The sequence below is a fragment of the Erinaceus europaeus genome, chromosome 6 (assembly GCF_950295315.1).
Source record: "Erinaceus europaeus chromosome 6, mEriEur2.1, whole genome shotgun sequence".
Lineage (NCBI taxonomy): Eukaryota > Metazoa > Chordata > Mammalia > Eulipotyphla > Erinaceidae > Erinaceus > Erinaceus europaeus.
In genome coordinates, this window is record NC_080167.1 from 28,545,299 (window position 1) to 28,568,824 (window position 23,526).

Genomic DNA, 23,526 nt, shown 5'->3' on the forward strand with positions numbered 1-23,526 from the left:
CTGAGTGAGGGGTGAAGACAGATAATAAGGAACTTACCCTCACTCCCATGAACCTGTCCCTGAGAACGATCCATGAGAGCAAGAACACAAAAGCTTTGTTGCAGCAGAACAACACGGAGACATCCGTAGTATTTATTTTCTTTATTGCATGTAAATACAGGTAGTTTGTGAGTGTCCAAAGAACACCAAAGGGTGCTGCCTTGGTAAAAAACACCTTCAAAGTCAAGCCATTGTCTCCAAAAAATCGACAGCATTCCCTAAAACAAGGAAAGAAAGGCAGTGTTATTATATTCTTGGGTTGAGACAGACCACTTTCCCTTACACCCAGTTTTTCTCTCTCTCTTATTTTATCAAATACAGAAAGGGGTGGGGGTCTTGTCTTTATTACTATTGTTAATTTTTGTAGACTACCTCTATTAAACTCTTCAATCTAATTATTTAATTCATCAAAGATACTACTGTACAAAAAATCTGATGCCAAAAGCTATTCATTTTGTTTTTGTTAAGTTTGAGTTTATCAGTAAGTCAGGAGGTAGTGCAGGTGGGGCAAAGCACAAGGACCAGCATAAGAATCCCATTTCGAGCCTCTGGCTCCCCACCTGCAGGGGAGTTGCTTCACAGGTGGTGAAGCAGGTCTACAGGTGTCTGTCTTTCTCTCCCCCTCTCTGTCTTCCCCTCCTCTCTCCATTTCTCTCTGTCCTATCCAACAATGATGACATCAATAACAACAATAATAATAACTACAACAAAAAAACAACAAGGGCAACAAAAGGGAATAAATTAAAAACAAGTTTGAATTTATCTTTTTTTCTCACTAGGGTTATCACTGGGATTCAATGCCTACATGACCCTATTGCTGCTAGAATCCATCTCACATTCTAGGTAGAAGGTGAGGCAAAGAGAAAAACAAGAGAAACACTGAAACATTGTTCCACTACTCATGAAGATTCCCTCCTGCAGGCACTCTCATGAGGTGACCCAATTTTCTAACCTGGGTTCTTATGTATGGTAATGTGTGCATCAGATGAACCACCTGCTGCTCAACCCCCCAGGTTTGGAATTTATATTTCTCACTATAAAGTAAAATTAGAAATTTGTAGTCCAAAGAAGGTCCAATGCAATGCAATCAACTGAGGGATTCTTTCACTTTCTTAGTAAGAGAAGGAAATCATCAAATATTATTGATTGATTGATTATGGAGGAGGGTGAATACTTGAAGAAAAAAATACTGGTACATATATTTTTAAAGATTGCTCTAAAATGGAAGTATCTTTGTGATCATGCAAAATTAAAAAGCTTCTGCACAGCAAAGGAAACCACTACCCAAACCAAGAGACCTCTCACAGAATGGGAGAAGATCTTTACATGCCATACATCACACAAGAGGCTAATAACCAGAATATATAAAGACCTTGCTAAACTCAACAACAAGAAAACAAATAACCCCATGCAAAAATGAGGGGAGGACATGAATATTCACCACAGAAGAGATCCAAAAGGCCGAGAAACACATGAAAAAATGCTCCAAGTCTTTGATTGTCAGAGAAATGCAAATAAAGACATGAAATACCACTTCACTCCTGTGAGAATGTCATACATCAGAAGTAGTAGCAGTAACAAATGCTGGAGAGGCTGTGGGGTCAAAGGAAGCCTCCTGCACTGCTGGTAGGAATGTCAATTGGTCCATCCGCTATGGAGAACTGTCTGGAGAACTCTCAGAAGGTTAGAAATGGACCTACCCTATGATCCTGCAATTCGTCTCCTGGGGATATATCCTAAGGAACCCAACATACCCATTCAAAAAGATCTGTGTACACATATGTTCTTGGCAGCACAATTTGTAAAAGCCAAAACCTGGAAGCAACCCAGGTGTCAAACAACAGATGAGTGGCTGAGCAAGTTGTGGTATATATACACAATGGAATACTACTCATTTGTAAAAAATGGTGACTTCACCGTTTTCAGCTGATCTTGGATGGACACTGAAAAATTCATGTTAAGTGAAATAAGTCAGAAAGAGAAGGATGAATATGGGATGATCTCACTCTCAGGCAGAAGTGAAAAACAAGATCAGAAAAGAAAACACAAGTAGAACCTGAACTGGAGTTGGTGTATTGCACTAAAGTAAAAGACTCTGGGGTGGCTGGGGTGGGAGGAGAATACAGGTCCTTCAGAGGACCTAGTGGGGGTTGTATTGTTATATGGAAAGCTGAGAAATGTTATGCATGTACAAACTATTCTGTCTATTGTCAAATGTAAAACACTAATTCCCCAATAAAGAAATTTTTTAAAAAGAAAGAAAACAAGTGAAAGACCTGCATACTGAAAACTGTGACATTAAATTGACATTAACTGTTCAAGAAAATAGAAAAATACAATAGAAATAGAAAAAATACAAAGGAAATGGAAAAATACAAAGTAGAAAGATATCTCATGTTCATGGATAGGAAGAATTAGTACCATAAACACAGACTGAAAGTGAAAGGATGGAAAACTATCATACAGGCTAATGGACCATAAAAAAAAAAAAAGGGCAGGAACAGCTATTCTCATCTCTGACACCATAGACTTTAAATTAAATAAAGTAATAAAATATAGGCAAGGCTATTACATAATGATTAAAGGATCAATCAACCAAGAAGATTTAACAATTATTAACATCTATTCACCCAGTGAGGGACCATCTAAATACATCAAACACCTCCTGAAAGAACTACAAAAATACATCAATAGTAATGCAATAATTGTGGGAGACTTCAACCCCCCACTCTCACATAGATAACTAAGCAGAGAATCAACAAAGAAACAAAAGAATTAAATGAAGAGATGAACAGACTAGACCTCCTGGACATTTTCAGATCCTTCACCCCAAAAAACTGGAATACACATTCTTTTCAAATCCACATAGCACATACTCAAGGATAGACCACATATTAGGCCACAAAAACAGTATCAACAAATTCAAGAGCACTGAAATCTTCCCAAATATCTTCACAGACCACAGTGGAGTAAAGCTGACATTCAACAACAAACAGAAAATTACTAAAAGTCACAGAATTTGGAAACTCAACAACATACTGCTTAAGATCCACTGGGTCAGAGAAGCACTCAAGCAAGAAATTCAAATGTTACTGGAAACAAATGAAAACAAAGACGCAACCTATCAAAATATTTGGGACAGAGATAAAACAGTATTGAGAGGGAAACACATATTAGAGAACAAGAAAAAGTTAAGATAAATGACCTTACTTCACGCCTTAAGGACTTAGAGGAAGAAGAACAAAGGGGTGCTAAAGCAACCAGAAGGACGGAAATCACTAAAATTAGAGCAGAAATAAACAACATCGAAAATAAGTGAACCGGGTTTCAGGTGGTAGCAACAGGCTAAGCGCACATGGTGCAAAGCTCAAGGGCCGGCAAGGAACTGGTTCAAGCCCCTCACTCCCCACCTGCAGTGGAGTCGCTTCACAGGCAGTGAAGCAGGTCTGCAGGTGTCTGTCTTTCTCTCCCCTTCTCTGTCTTCTCCTCTTCTCTCCATTTCTCTTTGTCCTATCCAACAACAACAACGACAGCTATGACAACAATAACAACTACAACAAGCACAACAGCAAGGGCAACAAAATGGGAAAAATAACCTCCAGGAGCAGTGGAGGCACCGAGCCTCAGCAATAACCCTGGAGGCAAAAAAAAAAAAAAAAAAAAGAAAGAAAGAAAGAAAGAAAGAAAGAAAATAAGAGAACCATACAAAAGATTGATCAATGAAGTTGGTTCTTTGAATAAGTAAATGAGATTGACAAATCCCTCACCAGACTCACTAAAAAAAAAAAAAAAAGGGGGGGGGAGAAGATCCAAATAAATAGAATTGCAAATGATATAGGAGATATCACAACTGACACAACAGAAATACAGAAAATCATGTGAGACTTCTACGAAGAACTATATGCCACCAAGCTAGAGAATCTAGAAGAAACGGAAGAATTCCTGGAAACATATACCCTTCCAAAACAGAACCAAGAAGAACTACAAAACTTAAATGCACCAATCACAGACAAAGAAATTGAAAGAATTATTAAGACTCTCCCCAACAACAAAAGTCCTGGACCAGATGGCTTCACAAAGGAATTCTACAAAACTTTCAGGAAAAGCTAATACCTATACTTCTAAAGCTCTTCCACAAGATCAAGGAAACAGGAACATTCCCTTCCACCTTCTATGAAGCCAATATCACCCTGATACCTAAAGCAGATAAGGATACAACAAAAAGGGAAAACTACAGACAAATATCTTTGATGAACTCAGATGCCAAAATATTAAATAAGATCCTAGCCAACCGGATACAGCAGTATATCAAAAAGATTGTCCATCACAACCAAGTGGGATTTATCCTAGGAATGCAAGGCTGGTTTAACACATGTAAGTCAATCAATGTAATTCACCACATAAATAAAAGCAAAACCAAACATCACATGATTATCTCAGTAGATGCAGAGAAAGGCTTTGACAAAATCCAACACCTATTCATGCTCAAAACACTACAAAACATGGGAATAGATGGGAAATTCCTCAAATTAGTGGAGGCCATATATAGCAAACCTACAGCCAACATCATACTCAGTGGACAGAAGCTGAAAGCATTCCCTCTCAGATCAGAGACTAGACAGTGTCCATTATCACCATTACTCTTCAATGTAGCACTGGAAGTTCTTGCCATAGCAATCAGGCAAGAGAAAGAAATCAAAGGAATACAGATTGGAAGGGAAGAAGTCAAGCTCTCACTATTTGCAGATGATATGATAGTATACATAGAAAAACCTATAGAATCTAGCAGAAAATTACTGGAAGCTACTAGGCCATATAGCAAGGTGTCAGTTTACAAAATCAATGTACAAAAGTCAGTGGCATTTCTTTATGCAAATACTAAATCTGAAGAAGAAGATATCCAGATATCCCTCCCATTCACTGTTGCAGAAAAATCAATAAAATATCTAGGAATAAACCTGACCAAAGAAGTAAAAGACTTGTATACTGAAAACTGTGAGTGAAAACTATTCAAGGAAATAGAAACTGATACCAAGAAATGGAAAGACATCTTATGATCATGGATTGGAAGAATTAATATCATCAAAATGAATATTCTCTCCAGAGCCATATACAAATTTAATGCAATACCTATCAAAGTTCCACCTAGCTTCTTTAAGAGAATAGAACATAAACTGCAAGCATTTATAAACATCCAGAATTGCCAAAACAATCTTGAGGAAAAGAAACAGAAATGGAGGCATCACACTCCCAGATCTCAAACTATATTATAAGGCCATCATCATCAAAACAGCCTGGTAATGGAACAAAAATAGGCACTCAGACCAGAAAACAGAATTGAAAGCCCAGAACTAAACCGCCACACCTATGGACATCTAATCTTTGATAAGGGGGCCCAAAGTATTAAATGGAAGGAGGCTCTCTTCAATAAATGGTGCTGGGAAAACTGGTTAGAAACATGCAGAAGAATGAAACTGAACCACCTTATCTCACCAGAAACAAAAATCAACTCCAAATGGATCAAGGACCTGGATGTTAGACCAGAAACTATCAAATATTTAGAGGAAAATATTTGTGGAACACTTTCCCACCTAAACATCAAGCACATCTTTGATGAAACAAACCCAATTGCAAGAAAGACTAAAGCAGAAACAAATAAATGGAACTACATCAAATTGAAAATCTGCACAGCCAAAGAAACTACCACACAAACAAAGAGACCCCTCACAGAATGGGAGAAGATCTTCAGGGACCATACATCAGACAAGAGACTAATCACCAAAATATACAAAGAGCTCAGCAAACTTAGTAACAAAAACCCAAATGACACCATCCAAAAATGGGCAGAGGATATGAAGAGAACATTCACTACAGAAGAGATCCAAAAGGCTAACAAACACATGAAAAATTGCACCAGGTCGCTGATTGTCAGAGAAATGCAAATAAAGACAACACTGAGATACCACCTCACCCCTGTGAGAATGGCATACATGAAAAAGGACAGCAGCAACAAATGCTGGAGAGGCTGCGGGGACAGAGGAACCCTTCTGCACTGCTCGTGGAATTGTAAATTGGTCCAACCTCTATGGAGAGCAATCTGGAGAACTCTTACAAGGCTATACATGAACCTTCCATATGACCCAGTCATTCCTCTCCTGGGGATATACCCCAAGGACTCCATAACCTGACCAAAAAGATATTTGAACACTTATGTTCATAGCAGCACAACTCGTAATAGCTAAAATCTGGAATCAACCCAGGTGCCCAACAACAGATGAGTGGCTGAGAAAGCTGTGGTATATATACACAATGGAATACTATGCAATTATTAAGAACAATGAACCCACCTTCTCTGACCCATTTTGGATGGAGCTAGAAGGAATTATGTTAAGTGAGCTAAGCCAGAAAGATAAAGATGAGTATGGGATGTCCCCACTCATCAACAGAAGTTGAGAAAGAAGAACAGAAAGGGAAACTAAAAGCAGGATTTGACTAAATCTGGAATAGGGCATTAAAGTAAAAATCCTGGGGTGAGGGTGAGGGTGGATATATGGCTTCCCAGGGTGGTGGTGGGGTGGGTGGGTAGGTGGGATGGAACATAGTCTTTTGGTGGTGGGAATGGTGTTTATTTATACTCCTATCAATTTGTAGTTTATAAATCACTAATTAATATGAGAAGGGAAAATTTTATTGTATGTCTCAAACTTTTTAAAGCATAGACTGAGTCTTTGTAATATATAGGCTGAGTCTTTGATATGTGGACTCTCTCAAAAGCCTAGACCTTGGAGTACAGATGCAACCACTGGCACAGCTATATACAAATAATGTCAAAGGATAAATTATGGTGATGTTGGGTATTATACAGCAAATAGTAACAAAGGGATTTTTCAAAGTTAACCCAATTACCAAATAACGTGATTATATTATAACAATAACTATCTATTATCTTCTTGAACCCTAAGACAGCAGAAACCTCATATTTCTGCTATAGAGCCTATATTTCACCCTGTCCTGGAACCTCTAGGGTGGGGCGCACTGTCCTTCATGCTTCTCTCAATTCATAACAAATAATATTGCATCCGCCGATGCCAACCTATTCAATACAACAAGTACCACCTCAGCATGCTTCACTTCAGACTGTGTCCAGAGATGTCAGGTGTGGAATGACAACCCTCAGTTTCATTACTTGGGTGAGACCTTTCCTTTCATAGTATTCTCTAATTCCATTCTAGGAGGTACACTTCCTAACAAAGTCCCAAAACCTAGATATAGACCAGGTCCCGTGAGATAGAGCATATGTTAACATGTATCCATAAACTAGGACAAAACATATACCTGAAAGCAAAAGTACACAATAGTCTGCAGTGAGTCAGTATAAAGTTCCTAATGAAATAGTATCTAATTAGACTTAGATACCCTTCTCACCTATTATAGTTCTCTCTCTCCAAAGCTAACCTTATAAAAGCAAAGAATTCAACAGTTGAATAAGGGCAAGAGACTGGCATACTTTAATGATGACTCTGTAGTCACTATCAGGCCACCCCATCAGCTGGGGCCCTAGTCGGGGAGTCCTGAGATTCCCAAACAGTCATGATGGACTTAGACCTCAAATAAATCCCTTTCTCCATTGTTACCAGTCATCTCTATCAGGAACAACAAAATAGACCCCTTTGTGGGCCCCCATAGGACCTTGCCCTTAACTTGGATCAACAACAGTAGAGAATGTTCCATCCTCGGAAGGGAAGATGGACAACATACTCTATGCTACACCTGAGGAAGGTTGGTCAATATTGGGGAAGCATAGAATGTTCCTATTCATGACCACAGAATGTGAGCTCAGATCTATAGGAATGCAGAGGTCACATAGGCTCCTGAGCTGAATATGGGCCCCAGACCAAATCAAATCAGTGGGGTTTACAGTCAACAATATTTATACCCCTCCCCCATATTAGGGAGCTACTCTCTTCCCTGATTCAGCTTTCTGTCCCTTTTCCAGCCAGGAAATCACCTCCCCAGACAATAACTTGGATCCACCTGCATAGCAGATTTCAGGCTCAGAGAAAAAAAAAAAAACTAAAAAAAAAAAATCTAGTAAAAAACCTAAAACTAAAAAAACCCATATAGCAATAGGCCCCTTGAAATATAACTAAAATATGCCTACTAGCTAGCTACAAAATAGAAGACCCCCCCCCCCCAACACTTCATCTGCACTATTCCAGCCTTTAGGACCATGATTATTCGACAACTTGTTTGGCTTTGTATGTTAACTCTATTTTCAGCCACCAGGTTCCAGATGCTACCATGATGTCAAACAGACTTCCCTGGACAGTTGACCCCACCAATGTGTCCTGGAGCTCTGCTTCCCCAGAGCCCCACCCCACTAGGGAAAGAGAGAGACAGGCTGGGAGTATGGATCAACCAGTCAACACCCATGTTCGGCGGGGAAGCAATTACAGAAGCCAGACCTTCCACCTTCTGTATCCCACAAGGATCTTGGATCCATACTCCCAAAGGGATAAAGAATAGGAAAGCTATCAAGGGAGGGGATGGGATAGGGAGATCTGGTGGTGGGAACTGTGTGGAGTTGTACTCCTCTTATCCTATGGTTTTGTTAATTTCTCCTTTTTAAAATAAATAAATAAATAAATAAATAAAAAAGAATATTTCCTTAGTATCACATAGTTTTCTATTTACTGAATTTTCCTTCCTCTTTCTATGGAATTGTAGCAGGTGATATTCTACAAGCATATTGACATGGATATTCTGTTGCGTTTTTGCCCACCATTGGAACTAGTAAACGTATTGTGATATTATATCACTCCCAATTTTTGCTCTCAAAATTAAAGAAGACAAATATCTTCATGCTTATAGTTTTCTTCAGGTTTTAGAATTTATTCTGAAATAATTGCACTCATAATAGAATACAGCTTATAGATTATCCAATCGTTATTAATCAAATTCCTCATCAATTTACATGATTAGGATATAATTGCATAACTACTATAGAGAAAGCAGGTATCATGGAGAGAATTAGGTTCTAGCACTCTAGGGTTTTTGCTCTTGTTTTGTATCTAAAAGGTAAGGTAGTTTCCCAGATGCCAGTGAAATCCTTAAGATGTGCTAAAGATTGATGGTAGAATGGACTAGAAGCATAATGTATTAATATAGCCTGAAGCCATTTGAATCTTCATTAAGAATTACGATGTAAAAATATTAAGGCAATTATAAAGAATACACCAGCGTCAGTAGAAGGCTAACTCTTTGATACTGAGGTCAGAAAATGAAACAACCCAAATCGGCAAAAGTCTGAGAAACATCCAGGTACAAGCAGAAAACTGCAGGATAAATGTCTATATCTTTTCTTAAACATTTATAATTATTTAACACTTTTTGGTTGTCAGTGTTACTTCACAACTCCAGGCTGATTATTTTCAGATGGAATGGAAGAGACAGGCAGAGAGGGAGAAACACCACAGCACTGAAGCTTCCCTCACTGCCATAGAGGCAAGAGGACAGAACCTGGATTGCATGCATGCCAAAATAAGCACCTTCCCAGGAAAGCTATCTCATCATCCCTTATTCAATATTTTAAGCTAATAGAAGCAAACATTACTATAGTCATAATTAGCCTTTACTTTGAAAAATTCAAAACATTTAGAACATTTTAAGGAAAATGCTTTTCCCATGTAAGCCATTACTGCACATAAGGAAGTAAAACTGGGGGCTGGGTGGTAGTGCACCTCCTTGAGCACACACTTCACAGTGCACAAGGACCTGGGTTCGAGGCTCTGCTCCCCATCTGCAGGGAAAAAGCCTTGCGAGTAGTGAAGCAGGGCTGCAGGTGTCTCTCTGTCTCTCTCCCTATCATCCCACGCTTTCTCAATTTCTGGCTCTCTATCCAATAAATAAAAAAATATAATAAAAATTTTCAAAAAGAAAATAAAACTGTACTTACACATTTTCCATTCCATAGCAGACCAAAGTAGCTTTATATATTAGAATTAAGTTTTAAAGATGTGCCTAAACCACAGTAAAAATACACAATAAAAAATGAATCATGGTTATTATTGTGATCCTCTACACTGTATGTTTTCTAAGCAACAAAGTAGAGTGCTTTGTCTAAAGTGAGCACAGAAATTGTATGCACTCAACTATCCATCTATAATCTCTCTCTCTCTCTTACTAGTCAGTTCAAAAAACATATGCCTGAGACACTTTTATAGGGTACCACTAGTGTCATAGGGCATCTTTTTTAAAAGGGATCCACAACATACACGAAATTTTATTCCCTGGTATAGTATCCCCCTCCCCCAATAATCCAGACTTAACTATGTCTTAGAAAAGAAATATTTGAGAAGAATAAGGGATTTCGCCAATGAGGAATTGCTTCCTTCACAGGCATCTATTTTCTGTTTGGAGCTTAGTCGGTTATTCTGCACACACAATGAACCACAGAAATATCTGAAAAGCAAAGAGATAGCATCTGTTCTTTGAACATCACCTTGTTTACAAAGCCCTGACATGTTATAGTGCAACAATTCTAGATTCCATGCCAAAGAGGGAATACTGAAGCAGTAAACCGAGGGCTGCTTAGGAGCTTCCATTATGTGTGGGAGACTGAAACAGTAGCTGAAGTAATTTGACCACTTGGGAAGGATGGAAGACTATACAGTATGACTTTCCTCCCACTCTGAGACATTCTCTTAGAAACAATTTTACTTTTTTTCTAGGGGGTTCATTCAAATATATTCCATATGAAACAAAATTGCCTAGAGAGTTTCTGCTTGTAAAAGTGTGTGTAATGCATAAAAGGTTTTCTGTTGCAGAAAGACCACTTGTTATCAGATGAGATTTTTCTCCCTGGCAGGTGCAGATACACAGTCTGGGGGTTGGTTCTCATGAGGGTGGTTAGTGATAAAATGGAACCTGTAGCTCAGGAGGAGTCAACCTTCTTTAATGAAGTACATCCCTCCTCAAAGTAGAGGGTAACAACACTTAGCAATGATTAACAGGCACAAGAAGAACAGCTATTGAATTTTTCCATATACTTATTTATTATTGGATAGACACAAAGAGAAGTTGAGAAGGAAGGGGGAGATTGAGAGGGAGAGAGACATAAAGACACTTGTAGCCCTGCTCCACCACTCCTGAATATTACCCTCTAAAGGTGGGGACCAGGGGCTTGAACCTGGATCTTCAAGCACTGTAATGTGAGCACCTAACTAGGTGTGCCACTGCCTGGCCTCCAGATATTGAATTTGCACTTCCATTTTGCTGCCTCTTCACTTCTGCTCTAGGAATGATTTGCTGTGAAATTCACTAAACTGTCAACATTAAACCAGGATTATATTATCACAACATAAAATCCAACAGCAATTTATTGGAGTGAAAAAGTTATGGCAAATGCTATGGACTTCTCTTTGGTTTTCTAAAAGAAATTGAAGAGGACTTCTGGAGGCATGGTTATGGAATAATAGAAGTCTCCCTTTGTTCTCCCCAATCAACTACTAAAACAGGTCACTTGAGAACTCAACAAAATACAACCATGATTTCTTCAGAAACTCACTAAGCCACAGGAGAAAAAAAATTTTTTCCAATGCTATTACCCCCCAGAGGCTGGAACAACAACAGGGAGACCCTATATTAACATCAAAGACACTAAACAGAATAAAATCTCCCTCCCCCCACCAAGATATATAGACAGGGAAATACAACACCTTAGCTACAGTACCTCCTGCTGGCACAACAACAAAAGCCACACTAAAAGTGGAAACTGAGAAATACACACAGTAATGACAGAAACTCTAAATGACCAGATATAGATCTGAAAAAAAAAAAAACGAGTTCAGAAAACTCATTATGAAATCAATACAAGAAACTAAACTTAACCTACAAACACAGATTCAAAAAGTCAGAGATCATTTTAGCAAAGAATTATAAAGTACAGAAAACAAACAAACTTCAACTAGAGTTGCAGTCCTCTGTTCAACTGCTGTGCTGTCTCCTCAGCTCAAGGTGTTCTCGGTATTGTGATAAACTTGGTTATGCTCCCACAAACTTGAGAATTCTGATATTATCATCCCAGTAATATTTCTCAGTATTCCCTTTCCAGAGTTTCTTCAACCTTCAGACCCCTTCCCTAGGCATCCTGAAATTCTGCCCCATAACACTTTTAATCTAGCTACTGTCCACATCCATTGAGTTTCATAATCACTGTTTGTATTAATGTCTCTTCCAGTAGATCACTGATAGCTTTCTGGAAGAAACCAGTGTCTTAAATACTTTTGTGCCTTTCAGGACTTACAGCAATCTTTGATTTAGAGTGCTAGTCAATAATTACTGGTAAATAAATGAACAAGACAGTGCTGTCAAAATCTAGGTGTGCTTTTTGCCAACATCAGCACATTCAGCACATTCATATGGCTAGAAAGTTTAGCAAGTGGATATTGAAAAATTGGAAATTATCTAGTCCAGTAGGGACTTAGAGACCAAATTTCTATACGCATATAGGAAATTCAAGGCACAGAGATGACAAGTTATTCCCAGGATCCTGGGATTTAGTTAGTAGCAGAGTTGTATCTAGAACTAAGGGATCTTAATTCCCCTTCCCATTTTATGCATTGATTTTAGTGAAACCTTAGAGGTAGCTGATGCCAGGTAAAGTGAACTATCTTTACCACAAAGAGAGTTATTACTCATCCTCTCTCCCAGACAAGAAAAAAAAAAGAAAGAAAGAAAGAAAAAAAATGAAAAGAAAACCAAGCAGAATCAATTTGTACTGTTTCCTTTGTCACTGCTGGCTCAGCGATTGTGCTAACAGTCAGGAATCTGTTTCCCTGGATTTTTCAGAAATGGGTATGAGGATTTAGGGTATATTCCCTGCAGCTAATTATGCAGATATATGGGCAATGATCTTTTCTGTTTTCATGAGCTATGCCAAAACTATTTAAAAGCATGGGTACAAATTTATCCTTAGGATAACTTCCCTGAATTTTTTCTTTTAAATGCTCTCCTTCTGACTTTATTAACAGACCTCTAAAAAAAAAAACTCTTCCTATGTAAAGGCTAAAGTAATTCAGTGTCAGATGGATTGACCATGTTTTCTTTATTTTGAGTCTACAACAAAATAAGATGCCATAAACTCAGTAAGAGTGACAAGTCAGGACTGACATCATGTGAATAATTTTATAAAATTTTAAATGAGGGTGGGGGTGACAGCATAATGGTTATGCAAACAGACTCTCATGCCTGAGGCTCCTAAGTCCCAGGTTCAATCCCCCACACCACCATCTGTGTGTCTCTCTCTCTGCATCTCTCTCAAAAAAATAAAAAACTTAATAAAAAAAATTTAAATGAAATTTTGGTGCATATCATGGGGCAGAAATGTTAACACAATTAATAACTATAATGTTCCATTTTAGCTGCGAATGATTTATATTGGCTGTAAACCTCTTCAAGGCAGGCACTAAGATTTCTGTATGGCTGTGCACCTACTGACTTTGAAGGCAGTATTCTTTTATCTCTTGCATTTGTGTCATTACCTCCTCCCCTATCCCAGGCCTCACCAGTCCCAGCCAGAACTGTCTCAAAATGAACAAAATAGCCTTTTCCGGAGTTGGCATATCTCTCTGTTCTACTGACTGAAGACATGCACTGCTTATTCTTGAAAAATCACTAGTGATTCCCTAAAATTCAATGATTGAGAGATGAACTTGTATTAATTTGGATTAGAAAAACCTTCATCATACACATGAGTTTCTGCTTTCATTTCTTTCACCCTAGACTGAAGCCTGAACCTATGCAGCTGCCACTCACAGGATTCCTGTTTGCCCTAAGAATTCTTGTTAGAAAATTCCTGTTTGTATCAATGGTACTTCTATTAGACCTTTTTAGACCTTTAGACCTATTAGATCTTTTTCTGAAAGAAACTGGTGTCTTAGATACCTTTGTACCATTCACGACAAGGACAATGGAAAGAAAGGACACCTTTGTAACCTTCAGCACCCAGGATAGTACACTTCTCTATGACTTCTAGTCCCGATTTTATTTATAGGTTCCTTTTACACAGAGTGTATAAATATCTAGTTACAATCAGTTTTGGTTGTGAGAGAGGTATATAGTCTAGGAAAGTGGATTTTTTTCAGTGACTTTTTAGGAAAGAGGTATCAGGAGACAAGGTCTTGCCCAAAATACTCATTTTGGAAACCTGATCATGATTCTTACATCTACAAATTGATTTCCTGTATGTCTGTAGGCTTCAATGTTTCATCTTAGAAATACCAAGTTTATACAAATGACCTCTAATATTTTTAAAAGTCTATTTTTATCAGAGACAAAGATAAAAAGAATGAGATGAGAGAGGGAGAGAGGCAGAGAGGCAGAGAAAGACAGACAGACAGAGAGAGAAAGAGAGAGAGAGAGGGAGAAAGAGAGAGAGAGAGAGAGAGAGGAGAAATGACACTAGAGCACTGTTCAGCTCTGGTACATCCAGTGTCAGGGACAGAACTAGGGCCCTCTAGGATTGCAAATTCTCTGCTTTACAGCTGAACTATCACCCCAGATCCCCTAACATTCTATATTCAATAGTATATGAATATGTGATTCATATTTTAGTAGTTTAAGATACAAGGGTGGAAAAAACTCCTTGGAGCAAAGGCTCAGTTGCAGGCAGAATACCACTGTTCACAGGTTCAGGTTTCTTAGACAAAGGGAAGACAGGTCAAGTTTGCATGGTGACCTTGCTCCCTGTTCATGGAAACACCCCAGAGAGCAGTGAACCTATATGATGAGTGTGAACTCTCAGCCCTGCACTGCAAACTTGCAGGACCCATTCCCATCTATGGCAGGACATGTGGGAGTGCTATGTATTCAGGCCAGGATTCTAATTCTTATTTCAGTCTCTCAGAATGTTCCACCAGGCATAATGGTCATTTTTTTAATTTATTAGTAACAATCCAGAAAGTAGATGATTTTTAGGGAGCCAAAATCTTTCCTGACCACATTATCTATGCAAACTGAGATCTGAGACCCCACTGGTCTGCAGAGGGCCACAGCACAAAAAGACAGATGGCTTTCCTGCTGTCCTCAGCCACAGCAGTAGGGAGCAGCTGTTTCAACCATTGATATGCTTGTCACAGTTCTAAATATGCTGAATGGTCAGGCTCTTCACAGTAGGCAGTAAAGACTTTGGAACATCATTTACAGAATAGAAGAGTCAGGGCCTCATAAATCTCTGCATGTCTCATACCAAGACACATAGGCACCACCCACCCCAACCTACAGCTAAGTCCATACATGTGAAATCTGAGTTATAGTTTCCATGGAACACAGCCAGCAGGGTAGTGCTTTCTGCTACACTCTAACTCACATTGCTTTGTTACTCTCATTTTATTTTCAAATCTTTTTTGTTGTTGTTCTCTATACATCAAGGCCCTCTGCTGGTCCTATTTTTTATCTTAAAATATACTTGGAAAGTACCAGGTTCAGTTGTAGTTGTTCCTATTGAATACAAGAAGACACTAGCTATTATTTATTTATTATGGTGATTTTATCCAATCACAAAAATCCTTTCTACTAGCCAGACCTGTGTTATGCCTACCTGTTATTTTAAGAAACTGCTCTTTACACCGATAGTATGATCCAGGGTGCAATTTCATTCTCCACCTCAGACCTCCTTTTTGAGATCTAAATACGTATTTTATCAAGTTCCCCTGGTGACCCGTGTGCACATCCACGTTTGGAACTAACCTCTTATTAGTTGGATTGAATGGCAGGTGCTACCTAGCTTGTTGCCTTTCTGACCACATATGTGGAGCATCAGACATCAAATTGGACTCTAGCCCTTTAACTCCAATAGCCATAACAACCAGTCTTTGACCTTTTCAATTATTGTTTTCAATTATTCTTTGGTGGTGAATCCAAAATTTAAGCATAGATGCATTGGTGATTTATCCCAACACAATTCAATCTCTCTTACCCAAATGAGCAATGGGCAGAAAGGAGCAGAGTTAAAAGATAAAAGGAGGGAAATGAAAGGAAAGGCAATAAGGCCTTTCTCCATCCTAGATACTGTATTAACTGCTACAGGTTTTGGATGTTTGGAATCATTCCAACCTCAGGTTGGGCACTCAACACCTCCATCAAATCTCTTAAGTCTTTACCTTATTCTACCAGTAAAGTTTTTCCCAGAGAGAGAGACCTATAGATTTACTTCACTGCTTTTGAAGTGTCCTGGATGCAGGTGGGAATTGGGGGCTTAAACCCAGGTCCTTGCACATGATAATGTGTGAGCTCAAATCTGAAGAGTTAATTCTTGTGGCACTTCTGGAAATATAATTATTATTTAAATAATTATAAATAATTTGATGTATTTTTTTCTAATCTTCAGGATTCTCAAAAGTGTCTGAAAGGTATCAGAGGCTTGTGCCTCCAACATTAATCCAAGGAAGCCAAGGATGGCCTTTAGTTTCTTCTTTTGTTGATAAGTGTCCCCATATTTGACACTGAGTTTCTGGAGGGAAGGTACAGCTTCCATTTCAGGCTCTCTTGCAAGTATATGGAGATCAGTCTCTCCTGAACCATGAATTCTGCCATTTGCTATGAGCTCTCAGGCTTGCTGGAATATAATTAAAAAGTGCCTCAGTTGGGATATATATTTATGAACTACTACCTGGGTGGTGGCGGCATTGCTACATTGCTATACTTTTAACTTATTTATTACACCAGGGTTACTGCTGGGGCTCAGTGCCTGTACTATGAATCCACGACTCCATGAGGCCAGTTTTTTATTTTTTCTTTTGTTTGATAGACCAGAGAGAATTTGAGTGGGGTGGGGGAGATAGATAGATAGAGAGACAGACATGTAGACTCACTTCACTGCTTTTGAAGTGTCCTGGATGCAGGTGGGAAGTGGAGGCTTAAACCCAGGTCCTTGCACATGATAATGTGTGAGCTCAAATCTGAAGAGTTAATTCTTATGGCATTTCTGGAAATATTATAATTATTATTTAAAAAATGCTTCACACCACTGTCTGTTTCTGTAGTTCCTATTAGATGAATATTCTAGCTTCTTATTTTACTTATCATCCATAACCTAGTTCATTATCTCTGAACTTAGAAGAAGTATATATAAAGATGAAAAATACTTAAAGAAGCTATTTCATCAGATTTCCCAATTAAATATTACTCTCCAGGTATATGTGATTTATTGCTTAACATCAATTTCTAGAATGTTTATTGAGTTAACTTTTAGTGTCATCTCATATACAATGATCTCTTTTTTCTCTATTTTCCTCAATAAAACATTATGTTTTCATTTATAATGTTTAAATTGACTTAACACCAGTTTACAACATTGAAAGATCTTAGGTGTATAGTTTTACACACTCTCTCTGTATCTCTCATATACACAAATTCATATAAAGTTTTTGTGCCATCACATCAAACTGAATCTTTCTCCTTTACCATGTTTCACCCTTGCTCATTTCCACCTATAGCTACCATTGTTCCATAGATTTCTCTCCTCTATTTTCTTGTTTTGTTAGTTATTTGATAATTATTTACATAACTGTAAGATCACGGGGGTGTGTAGTTCCACACTACACCAATCATAAAAAAATTCCTGGGGGCTGGGTGGTAGCACAGTGGGTTAAGAGCACACAGAGTGTGCAAGGACCTTCATATGGATCCCAGTTCGATCCCCTGGCTCCCCACCTGCAAGGGGGTCCCTTCGGAAGTAGTGAAGCAGGTCTGCAGGTGTCTATCTTTTCTCCCTCTCTGTCTTCCCTATCTCTCTTGAATTCTCTTTTTCCTATCCAACAACAACAACAGCAATAACAACTATAACAATAATAACAATAAGAGCAACAAAATAGGAAAAAGAATGGCTTCCAGGAGAAGTGGATTCATACTGTAGGCACTGAGTCCCAGTGCCTGGTTACTCGAGGCAAAAAAAAAAAAACACCTTCACAGAGACATTTATTATTATTATTATTATTAATTTTAATATTTATTTATTTCCCCTTTTGTTGCCCTTATTTTTTCATTGTTGTTGTAGTTATTATTGTTGTTATTGATGTCATCATTGTTAGATAGGACAGACAGAAATGGAGAGAGGAGGGGAAGACAGAGAGGGGGAGAGAAAATCCGACACCTGCAGACCTGCTTCACCACCTCTGAAGCGACTCCCCTGCAGGTGGGAATCCTTATGCCTGGTCCTTGCACTTTGTACCATGTGCGCTTAACCTGCTGCACTACCTCCTGACTCCCTATTATTATTATTTTTACCAGATCATTGCTCAGCTCTGGTTTATGGTGGTGTGGGGGTCTGAACCTGGGACTTTGGAGTCTCAGACATAAGAATTTCTTTGCATAACCATTATGCTATCTACCCTCACCCCGCCCCACAGAGTCTTAAGAATCAGCTTATTAGTATTTTTTTGAAAGTTTGTTTCTGTAGTATATTTTACATATGAGTGAAACTATTTGGTTCATTTAGACAGTCACAGTTCCATCCATTTTGTCCCAAATGACACAATGCAACCTCTCTTTTTTAAAAAAGATTTTATTTATTTATTTATTAATGAGAAAGATAGGAAGAGAAAGAACCAGACATCAATCTGTCACATGACTGAGTAGTATCCTGTTGAGTATATATTCCATAACATCTTTATCAGTGATTTGTTGCTGAATACTCAGGTTTTATTTGATAATTTTCCTATTCTGAGTAGTGCAGTTTGAACATGGTGGGGGAACATATGTCTTCCAAAGTTAGTGTTCTCATGTTTGTTGGATAAATGCTTAGAAGTGGGATTACAAAATGGCATTTCAACTTTTCATATTTAAGGACTCTCCACAATAGTGTCCAAAGAGGCTGTGTCAGTTTGTATTTCCACCAGTAATGTACCAGAATAACCCTTTATACACAACCTCATCAACATTTGTCATATTCAATTATTTTTCTGTAAGTTATTCTTTTTTTTTAATTTGGAGGATTAATGGTTTACAGTCTACAGTAAAAATATAGTAGTTGGCACATGTGTAACATTTCTCTGTTTTTCATATACAAATTATCCCACCTCCCCAGAACTTCCTTCTGTAGGCTATATTCTTACAAGTTTGTGGTCCTTGGATATGGTCTCTCTCTTTTTACTCTGGGATTACTATTACCATTCTATTTGCTTTTCTACTGACATTTGATATGTCTTATAGAGCTGTTTCATTTTTACTACATTTTAGTCCCCTTGCAAGGTTATCTGAAGTCAGAGTTTAAGAACCCACAATCAATCCTCTATCATGAGCCATGCAGGACCAGAGTACTGCAAGTGGCTATGGAGACTGGTGAACACAACTCTGCTATAATGACATATCACTATCCCTTTTACTGATTCCTGTTCATGCATTCAGTCACCTTTACAGGATGGCATGTCTTTCAGGTCAACCTGGCTGTGCCCTGCTGAGGTTTCTCTGTGGATTTGGGTTCTCTGTATAATTTTAGGGGACAGTTTTCTAGTGACTATTCTGCTATGGATCTACTCCTCTGAAAATTTTAGACACACTTCTATAAATACTTTCTTTTGTTTTTACCTGAGTCTGACAGACCCTTGGAATACATCTAAAATAGACCTACTAGCTTTTTCCAAAATGAAGACCCCAAATCTTCACCTGCAATAAATACTCTTGCCTTTAGGTTCATGATTAGTCGAAAATTTGTTCTGCTTTATATCTTAACTTTTTTTCAGACACCAGGTTGCAGATGCCACCATGATGCTAACTTGACTTTCCCGGACAGACGACCCCACCTAATGTGTCCTGGAGCCTTGCCTCCCCAGAGCCCTGGCCCATTAGGGAAAGAAAGGGATGCATTGGATCGACCTTCTCGTGGTGCATCCCGTGAGTACCCATTCATTGGGGAAACTGATGATCCTTCCTAGCCGACTGAATCCACATGGATCCCAGTCACTTTCAAAGCTAGCAACAAGCAGCTCCTGACAGCTTTCAACCTGATGCTGTTGACTGGCTATGGAAGAAGGGCAAACGATAGAAGAAGAAGGGAAAGAAAGAGACAGGCTTGGAGTACGGATCGACCTGCCAATATCCATGTTCATCAGGGAAGCAATTATAGAAGTCAGTAGTTTATTGTTTCTGTAAAAAAAAAAAAAAAAAAGCAAAAAAACAGAAGAAAAATATATTTTGTTTTGTCTCCATGAGAAGTTTCATGTTTCTTCAAGAATATTTGGAATGTTGCCATTTGAAGCAAGTGGCCTAGACACATACATTTAGAGAAGCCAGCAGCTCTTCAATCACCTCTACCCTTCTACCCAAATAAAAGAGTAACCTCTTTTTTTCTCTATTATTTTGAACCCTTGGGCATAGGAGACAGAATCAGAACAAAGTCTTTCAACTTTTTCTTTAACATCTCTCTCTCTCTTTTATTGATTTAATAATGATAGATGAGACCAGAGGATAAGATGGGTACAGTTCCACACAATTCCCACCACCAGAGCTTACCCAGAACACTAGGCTAGTGGCAGACACGTAGAAAGAACTTGACTAAAATTTGTTTGATGTATGAATTCTGTTTAAAATTGAAATAGAACTTCTCAAAACGACTCACACAGAAGGGAGATGAATACAAGGAAAACATTAATGTGGAATATGAAGAGAACAAAGGGAAGTATGAATGAATGCTTTACAGTTGTCTTGTGAATGGACCTAGATATTTAGATATTAAGATACACATAGACATGCAGATATAGCTATATATAAATTCTGCCCTTACTGTTTCTTAATTGTGCATTCTAGGGGAAGTTAATTGACTTCCCTGAATCTCAAAGTTGTAATATATAAAATAGAAAGAGAAATACCTATTTAAAAAAATTATGATTAGGTGGCAAGGTCAACATGACTGAACAAGGAGTTATATCACCTTTTCCAACAATAATGGCAAAGCTATACCTATATATTGAACATTTTACTCTGGAACAGATGTGAACCCAAACAAACACGTTTCTACAGTAAGGGACAAATGATCAATATGCAGGCAGTGACAACACAGAGACACCTACCCCCCAAGAAAGAAATGTCACTGCCTGATAAGGTGGAAAATTTTAATCTGGGGATGAAGAGTGTAGGCTGTATCAAACTCTTACCCTTTTTATCTCCCTCTTCCATCTCAATTTCTCTCTGTCTCTATCCAATAATTAATTAATTAATTAAAAATAAAGAAATAACTGCTGAGAATTTCACTGGAGTCAGACACTCAAAACAAAATAGTCCCAAACATAGTAAACATCTAATTAAAATGGGGAATATCAACAGAATCCTAAATGTAGCAAGAGAAAAATCAAAGAGTGAAATCTAAAGGGAATCCCCATAAGATTATCAGCTAATTGTGGTATGGGAGGTGGTGCAGTGAATAAAGCATTGGACTTGAAAACATGATGTCCTGAGTTCAATCCCCTGCAGCAAATGTACCAGAGTGATACCTGGTTCTCTCTCTCTCTCATCCTATCTTCCTCATTAGTAAGTATAGACAAATTTAAAAAAACGATTATCAGCTATTTTAATATTTTGAATAGAAAAGGCTCCTAAACAAGAATACTCTACCCAGTTATCATGCAGATTTGAAGGAATGATGAAGTCTTTTCAGACAAAATAATTAATTTATTATTATAAGCCAGCCACACAAGGAAGACTAAAGGGATTAATAAGAAAATACTGATTGATTTCACTCATATTGGGTATACAAATAAATAAAGCAAGCAAACAACCAAAGTCAAATGAAAATAAACCTTCAAATTTGGACTGCACTGTCTACCAGAGGGGCCTGGTTACTAGTGAGTTAGCAAAAAGAAGGGGGACAATAGATCTTCATGGAGAGATATAGGTGATTTGGTGGTAGATGTGATGTGGTAACACATTTTGAAAACACAAGTAATTGTACTTAAAACATTAATTAGTTAATTAATTAATGTATTATTGGATAGAGACAAAGAGAAATTGAAAGGGAAGGGGGAGGTAGAGAGGGAGAGATACAGAGAAACTTCTGCAGCCCTGCTTCTCTATTTGTGAAGGTTTCTCCCTGCAGGTGGGGACCAGAGGCTTGAACCTGGATCTCTGTGCACTGTAATGTGTATGCTTAACCAGTTGTGCCACCATCTGGCCCTAAGGAATTGTACTTTTAAGATATATATAGTCTTGTAAACCAGTGTTAGATAAAACAAATTTTTACAAAGTTATAATTCATTTTACTTTTATCGCCATAATAAAAACATGCATTTAAATTCCTAGAAACTGAGCACGATCATTTTCCTGCTATAATGTCCTGCCATAGCACTTTTAACCACAAACCAACATTTCTTGCTGCAGAATGTTTTTTGTGTTGTCATTGCTAAGGTGAAAATATGATCATTGATCCTTCAGGTCTGGAATTCTCTGCCTTCAAATACTCTGCTTTTTCAAGCATTCCAGAATCCACAGTGTTATTTTATGTTCCCTGTAATGTCAACTAGAGCTACAAAATCAAGGCTTGCCTTATGGTGACACATATTTTGGTTTAGGCTAACCTGGTAGAGAATTGACAATTGGCTATTGAGAAGACTGTCCTGGTGTATAGGGATTTCTATCAGAGTTTAGAGATGAGGTCCAGAATAGGATTGGGAGAGAAGACAAGGTCTTTCCATCTGGATCATGAGCTCAAATCCCAGGAGGAACCTATAGGCTCAGACAAACCCACTATCAGTCTAGTAGAGCAGACAAGCACTTGTGGCTATAGTCTTGGCTGGCAGCAGAAAGTACCTATCATTTTTGTGGGTCTCTGAAACATATTTATTCATCTAGTGAAGGATTTAAGGTTATTTCTTTATTATAGAGAAGGATCAACAGATCTGTGTGTACCTGTCCATAGAAATGACCAAAGATGTTGTATAGGACCTTGAAGCTCTGCCTTGCTGCTAACTCCATAAGGATGTGAGACCAGACTCCTCTACTCTGTGTACCAGAGAATGACATGCATTAGAAAAGAACAGAGCACTTGGGCTCAGTCTCAGCCTGGCAGCCACAGTGTTTCTTGTTCCTGACCAGGGCTGTAGCACTGACAGTAATTTGACATGATGCCATAATAGAGTTGGTTTGTTCCACACAATACAGTATAATCCTGAGAACAAGTACATAGAAGTCTTCACACAAGCCTGATATAATTGAGTCACAGGACCTGACAATATAGGTGGCTATTTCCAAGTGAAAGTCTAGGCATTTTGAAGGTAATCTTTGAGGTTACTTTATCACTTATGGACCCCTCTTAAGTTCTAGGGGGAAAAAATTTGAGCCGCCTAGTCTATTCACATCTACTTATTGACTTAACCCATGATGTATGTGTGAAATTTTAAACTAGACGCTTAGTTTTCCTCTGAGATTTTAAAAAGTTTTTTTTTTAACATCTCATCAAATCTGTTTTTCTAGTGGAGTATCAAAGTTGATGTAGAGACA

The 23,526-nt window shown here is 38.2% G+C and overlaps 1 protein-coding gene across 2 annotated transcripts in view; it reads right to left on the minus strand.

Moving 5' to 3' along the window:
* SLC35F3 (solute carrier family 35 member F3) overlaps positions 1–23,526 on the minus strand; it is a 481,439-nt gene that overhangs the window by 18,791 nt on the left and 439,122 nt on the right. For both annotated transcript variants that reach the window (XM_007522917.3, XM_016188059.2), the window contains one exon: positions 38–257. In XM_007522917.3, coding sequence (XP_007522979.1) covers positions 38–257 — 220 coding nt within the window. The remainder of the gene's footprint in view (positions 1–37; positions 258–23,526) is intronic.